At 39.0% G+C, this 7,500-nt stretch overlaps 1 protein-coding gene across 1 annotated transcript in view; it reads right to left on the reverse strand.

Annotated features, from left to right (window-relative positions):
* LOC137646079 (uncharacterized) overlaps nucleotides 1-7,500 on the reverse strand; it is a 94,342-nt gene that overhangs the window by 2,807 nt on the left and 84,035 nt on the right. The window contains exon 8 of the mRNA XM_068379252.1: nucleotides 1-270. This exon is cut by the window's left edge and continues 21 nt beyond it. Within this exon, the coding sequence (XP_068235353.1) occupies nucleotides 1-270 (270 nt within the window). The remainder of the gene's footprint in view (nucleotides 271-7,500) is intronic.

Genomic DNA, 7,500 nt, shown 5'->3' on the forward strand with positions numbered 1-7,500 from the left:
CTGACCATCAAGAGAAACTGTGAGAAGGTTGGATGGGTGAATGTCATGTTCGTGGGCTTGACAGTGATTAGGGGATTCCCCGCCCCATAGGGCACCTTCAGATTTAACCCTAGAACCTGGTTTAAGCAATGGGTGCCATTGAGACCCACGTGCAGGAGGATCGTGGATCTCGGCAATTCGTCCCCGTTGGGGTCTTCGTATCTGTCCATGATGTCCTTTTGCAACTTGATGTAGGGGTCGCAAGCGTTCTTCACTCTCAGCATTTTGTCGCTGAAAGAAGAAATATTTTAGAGAAGAATTGCAGGAATGGGAAAAAGGAAAATATATTTTGATGATGAGGAAATGGGAGATCAAGAGAATATGAAATTTATGGATAGAGTGAAATCAGGCATATGGGCCGTTAAAGAAAATGAGGAAGCATAAATTTAGGTTAAGGGGTACACAATGAGGTTAAGAAAGGGGTGGAGTAAGGTTAAGGGGGAGCCAATGAGCTTAAGAGAGGGGTGGAATTAGGTAGGGTAAGGGGTAGCAAATTAGGTTAAGAGAGGGTTGGTGGTAGGTTAAGGGGTAGCTAAAGAAGTTAAGAGAGTGGGTGGAGTTATAGAGTAGCCAATGAGGTTAAGAGAGGGGGTGGAGTTATAGAGTAGCCAATGAGGTTAAGAGAGGGGGTGGAGTTATGTTAAGGGTACTCAATGAGGTTAAGAGAGGGGTGGAGTCAGATTAATGGTAACCAATGAGGTTAAGAAAGGGGGAGTTAGATTAAGGGGTAGCCAATGAGCTTAAGAGAGGGGATAGAGTTAGGTTAAGGGTAATCAGTGAGGTTAAGAGAGGGGTGGAGTATGTGAAAAATAGAGAAATGTTGGGAGTGACACATAGGAGATTGAAAGGATATTAAATAGTGAAAGCCGTCTATTGTAAAAATGAATGACTATGAAAGAAGATTATGTACCTTGAAAAAATTAAGAGATTGACAAAAGGACTTGGAGAAACAAAATAAGCATGGGAGTGAAGGAATTCATTTGAATAAGAAACAAAAACATATTGAAAACAATCGTACACTTTTTGATCATCAAAGACTATAATATTGCATTCATTGACGATTTTTCAAAAAATTCTAAATGCTAAAACTATTGAGGATAACTAATATGATTTTTTTAGATAATATTTGGCTGGCCTGCAATTGTGAGCTTTTGAAGTTATTTATGAAGATGAAGACCTACACCTCGGTTTATTTTTATTTTTACTATAAGCGAAGAGTAGATAAGGTTTCTCTCTCCGAATACGTTGAAATCCTCTTCAGACATCAAGAACATGGAACAATGGGTGTGCCTTTAAGAAGGTTTGTTCAATTGTCTCAGAATCACAAGAACGATAACACATAGGTGAACAGTAGATAAGCTTTATCTCTTCAAATACGTTGGAATCCTCTTCACACATCAATAACATGGAAAACTGGGTGTGCTTTTACGTAGTTATTTTTTTCCCAGCACCTTTTGCAGTATATATTATTTTTAAATTGCTCTAACAGCCTTAATTTTTGTCATAGAGAGGTCAGGTTGGTCTCATTCTCTTGGAAAATACCCGAATTTTCTAAAAAAATTATCAAAAAAAAAAAAAAATTCTATATAGCATTTTTTTGCAAGAACGTACCGGTACGTCCATGGGGGTAAAGGGATGGCTTTTGTGAAACGTACCAGTATGTCCTTTGGGGGTAAAAGGGTTAAGTCACCTGAAAATTATATCATATTCTTTGATAGTTAGTAATAGCGTAGCTATATAGAGTAAGCACTAACTAGCATTCTCCAGGAGGAATAAATCCTTTCAATTATTCAAAATGATGACACCAGATTCATCGTATAACTGCAGTTTATACGTTTCATACTTCACACATTCAGTCACTATGGGGTAGCGCATATGTTACCGAGAATAAAGACCTTGTTTTCCCACTGTATTTTTAGGTTGAATTATGGACATGTAGTTGGGTATTATTTCGCTCACCTGAGGCTCAATACTACGCAGTACTCTAGAAGTTTTATTCCAGCTGTTACCAAGTTGTGGAATGATCTTCCTAATTGGGTGGTTGAATCAGTAGAACTTCAAAAGTTCAAAGTTGCAGCAAATGTTTTTATGTTGACCAGGCGGACATGAGTCTTTTTATAGTTTATTTATGACATATTTGTTTTCGATGTTGTTAATAGTTTATATATGACATGTCTGTTTTGACGTTGTTACTTATTTTAGAATGATTTAATTGTTAATTTGTTCTCTTCATTTATTTATTTCCTTATTTCCTTTCCTCACTGGGCTATTTTTCCCTGTTGGAGCCCCTGGGCTTATAGCATCTTGCTTTTCCAACTAGGGTTGTAGCTTGGATAGTAATAATAATAATAATAATAATAATAACAATAATAATGAGGTTAGGATAAATTAGGTTACTTCTGTAGGAAGAGATTAAGGGTGGGAGAGAGAAAGAGTGGGTTGAGTTTCGTTAAGAGGTCTAGAGAGTGGGCGAAGTTAGGTTAAGACTAGCCAATAAGGTTAAGAGAGGGAGTAAAGTGAGGTTAATGGGTAGCCAACGAGGTTAAGAGAGGGAGTGGAGTAAGGTTAAGGGGTATCCAATAAGGTTAAGAGAAGGGATGGAATTAGGATAAGGGGTAGCGAATGAGGTTAAGAGAGGGGGTGGAGGTAGGTTGAGGAGTAGCCAAAGAGGTTAAGAGATGGGATGAAATTAAGTTAATGGGTAGCTAATGAGATTAAGAGAAGGGGGTGGAGTTAGGCTAAGGGTAATCAATGAGGTTAAGAGAGGGGGGAGTTAGGTTTGGGGTACCCAATGAGGTTAAGAAAAAGAGCGAAGTCAGATTAATGGGTAGTCAATGATATAAAGAGAGGGAGTGGACTTACCTTCAGAGGTAGCCAATGGTGTTAAGAGAGTGGGTGGCATTAGGTTAAGGGGTATACAAAGAGGTCAAGAAAGGGGTGGAGTAAGGTTAAGGGCGAGCCAATGAGGTTCAGAGAAGGGTTGGAATTAGGTAGGGTAAGGGGTAGCAAATTAGGTTAAGAGAGGGGTGGTGGTAGGTTAAAGGGTAACCAAAGAGGTTAATAGATGGGGTGGAGTTAAGTTAATGAGTAGATAGTTAGTTAAGAGAGGGGGTGGAATTAGGTTAAGGGTAACCAATGAGGTTAAGAAAGGGGGAGTTAGTTAGGTTAAGGGGTAGCCAATGAGCTTAAGAGAGGGGATAGAGTTAGGTTAAGGGTAATCAGTGAGGTTAAGAGAAGGGTAAAGTTAGGATAAGGGGTTGCCAATGAGGTTAAGAGATGGGTTGGAGTTATGTTAAAGAGTATCCAATGAGGTTAAGAGAGGCAGTGGAGCTAGGTTAAGGGTAATCAATGAGGTTAAGAGAGGGGTGGAATTAGGTTATGGGTAGCCAATGAGGTTAAGAGAGTGGGTGAAGTTAGAGAGTAGCCAATGAGGTTAAGAGAGGGGGTGGAGTTAGGTTAAGGGTACTCAATGAGGTTAAGAGAGGGGTGGAGTCAGGTTAATGGGTAGCCTATGAGGTTAAGAAAAAGGGTGGAGTTAGATGAAGGGGGAGCCAATGGGGTTAAGAGAGTGGGTGGAGTTAGAGAGTAGCCAATGAGGTTAAGAGAGGGGGTGGAGTTAGGTTAAGGGTACTCAATGAGATTAAGAAAGAGGGTGGAGTTAGGTTAAGGGGTAGCCAATGAGGTTAAGAGAAGGGGTGGAGTTAGGTTAAGGGTACTCAATGAGGTTAAGAGAGGGGTAAAGTCAGGTTAATGGGTAGCCAATGAAGTTAAGGAAGAGGGTGGAGTTAGGTTAAGGGGTAGCCAATGAGGTTAAGAGAGGGGCTGGAGTTAGGTTAAGGGTACTCAATGAGGTTAAGAGAGGGGTAGAGTCAGGTTAATGGGTAGCCAATGAAGTTAAGAAAGAGGGTGGAGTTAGGTTAAGGGGTAGCCAATAAAGTTAAAAAAGAGGGTGGAGTTAGGTGAAGGGGTAGCCAATCGGAATGGATCGATTCTTATGGACTGGAGTCATGCTATTTACCATACTGGCCTGCGGGATGCTTGACTTAAAAAAAGTACTTTGCGCATCTGCCTGTGTGGGAAAATGCTTGGCTTAACAGCTCAACTTGAAATATGCTTAGCTTAGCTACATGGCTTGAAGATTGCTGAGATTAACTGCCTTGCTTGAAAGATTCTTGGCTCAACCACTTGGCTTGAAAGATAATTGGCTTAACTGCCTGACTTAAAATATTTTTGGCTTCATCAAACTTCGTTGAGGTCAATGGTCTGGCTTGAAGGATGCCAAGTTTAAAAACCTTGCTAGATAGATTTTTAGTTTAAATGTTAGGCTTGAATTTTTTTAGAGTAAATACCTGGCTTGACCGATGCTGTGAATAATTGTCTGACATGGAAATTGTTTGGCTCAACTACAATAACTGCTTAGAAAATGCTTGATTTAACTATTGGTCTTGAAATATAAATAGTATAACGGTATGGCTTTGGGTATACTTGCCATAACTGTCAGGATTGAAATATTTTTGGCATAACTACCTGTGTTGAAATATGCTTAACATACAGTAATTGCCTGGCTTGAAATATGCCTGGTAAAACTACCTGGTTTAAAAGAATTTTAGCATAACTACCTGTCTTGAAATATGTTTGGTATAACTACCTGGTTTGAAATATATTTGGTATGCCTACCTGGCTTGAAATATGCCTGCCATAACTGCCTGATTTGAAATATGCATGGCATATGTTCCAGGTTTGGAAAATGATTTGCATAACTGACTAGCTTGAAATATGCTACGCATACTGGCTGGTTTGAAATATGCCTGGCATCACTGCCTGACCTAATAATGTTTGACATAACTGCCTGTCTTGAAATATGCTTGGCATAACTGCCTGGTTTGAAATATATTTTGCATAACTGCCTGGCTTGAAATATATTTTGCATAATTGCCTGGTTTGAAGTATATTTGGCATAACTGCCTAACTTGAAGTACATTTAGAATAACTACCTGACAGGAAATATATTTGGCACAATTGCTGGTATTAAAATATGCTTGTCATAACTGTCTGACTTGAAATATATTTGGCATAACTGGCTGACTTGAAATATATTTGGCATAACTGCTTAGCTAGAAATATACTAGGCATAATTACCTGGTTTGAAATATATTTGGCATACCTGCCTGACTTGAAATATATTTGGCACAATTGCCTGGCTTGCAATATGCTTGTGATAACTGCCTGGCTTTAAATATGCTTGGTATAACTGCCTGACTTGAAATATACTTGGCATAACTGCTTGGCTTGAAAAATATTCGGCATAGCTGTCTGGCTTGAAATATATTTGGGACAACTGCTTGGCTTGAAATATTCCTGGCATATCTTTATAACTTAAAATATGTTTGACATAACTGATTGTCTTGAAATATATTTGGCATAATTACCAGACTTCAAATATATTTGGCACAACTACCTAGCTTGAAATATTCTTAGCATATATTTCCGACTTCAAATATGTTTGACAAAACTGACAAGCTTGAACTAGGCTTGGCTAAACTGTCTGGCTTAAAGTATCCTTGGCATAACTGTATATCTTGAAACATACTTTGCATAACTATCTGGCTTGAATTATGTTTGGTATAAATGCCTGATTTGGAATATGTGTGGCACAACTGCCTGGCTTGAAATATTCTTGTCATATCTTCCTGACTTCAAATGTCTGTCTTCAAATATATTTGGTACAACTGCCTGGCTTGAAATATTCTTGGCATAGCTTTCTGATTTCAAATATGTTTGACATAACTGCCTGTCTTGAAATGTATTTGGCACAACTGCCTGGCTTGAAATGGGCTTGACATAACTGCCTGGCTGGAAATATGCTTGGCATAACTGCCTGGTTTCAAATCTTCTTGGCACAACTGCCTGGCTTGAAATATTCTTGTCATATCTTCCTGACTTCAAATGTCTGTCTTCAAATATATTTGGTACAACTGCCTGGCTTGAAATATTCTTGGCATAGCTTTCTGATTTCAAATATGTTTGACATAACTGCCTGTCTTGAAATGTATTTGGCACAACTGCCTGGCTTGAAATGGGCTTGACATAACTGCCTGGCTGGAAATATGCTTGGCATAACTGCCTGGTTTCAAATCTTCTTGGCACAACTGCCTGGCTTGAAATATTCTTGTCATATCTTCCTGACTTCAAATGTCTGTCTTCAAATATATTTGGTACAACTGCCTGGCTTGAAATATTCTTGGCATAGCTTTCTGATTTCAAATATGTTTGACATAACTGCCTGTCTTGAAATGTATTTGGCACAACTGCCTGGCTTGAAATGGGCTTGACATAACTGCCTGGCTGGAAATATGCTTGGCATAACTGCCTGGTTTCAAATCTTCTTGGCACAACTGCCTGGCTTGAAATATTCTTGTCATATCTTCCTGACTTCAAATGTCTGTCTTCAAATATATTTGGTACAACTGCCTGGCTTGAAATATTCTTGGCATAGCTTTCTGATTTCAAATATGTTTGACATAACTGCCTGTCTTGAAATGTATTTGGCACAACTGCCTGGCTTGAAATGGGCTTGACATAACTGCCTGGCTGGAAATATGCTTGGCATAACTGCCTGGTTTCAAATCTTCTTGGCACAACTGCCTGGCTTGAAATATGCTTGGCACAACTGCCTGACTTGAAATATGCTTAACATTACTGACTGGCTTGAATTATGTTTGGCATAACTGCCTGGCTTGAAATATGCTTAACATAACTTACTGGCTTAAATTATGTTTGGCATTACTGTCTGGCTTGAAATATGCTTAACATAACTGACTGGCTTGAATTATGCTTAGCATAACTGCCTGACTTGAAATAGGCTTGACATAACTGACTCGCTTGAGTTATGTTTGGCATAACTGCCTGGCTTGAAATATTCTTGGCTCATTTGCCTTACTTGAAATACGCCTGGTTTGATAAACGATTGGATTAACATCATGAATTGAAAATTTCTTAACTACCAGAAGGATACTAGACTCAAATTAACTACGTGGTTTGAATGGTGATTTGCATAGCTGCCTGGCTAGAAGGATGCTTGGCGTAAGTACTTGCGTTGAAAGATGCTTGGCTTAGCTATCTGGTGGCTACAATGAAAGAAAATGACTTAACTGCTTGCCTGGCTTGAACGATGCTTGGTTTAATTGCCTGGCTTGAACGATGTTTGGTTTAATTGCCTGGCTTTAATTATGTTTGGCTTTCCTTCCTGGCTTAAGAGAAACTAGACTTAGCTATCTGGCTTGAAAAGTTCTTGGCTTAAATGCTTGCCTTGAAAAACACTCTAATTAACTCCGTGGTTTCAAAGATTTTTTATTTAACGACCTGGCTTGTATAATCCTTGGCATTACTGTATCGCTTTAAATGTGTTTGGATTAACTACCTTGATTAAAGAAAGCTTGGGTTATCAGTTTGGCTTGAAAG

This window comes from Palaemon carinicauda, chromosome 1 (assembly GCF_036898095.1).
Source record: "Palaemon carinicauda isolate YSFRI2023 chromosome 1, ASM3689809v2, whole genome shotgun sequence".
Taxonomy (NCBI): Eukaryota; Metazoa; Arthropoda; class Malacostraca; order Decapoda; family Palaemonidae; genus Palaemon; species Palaemon carinicauda.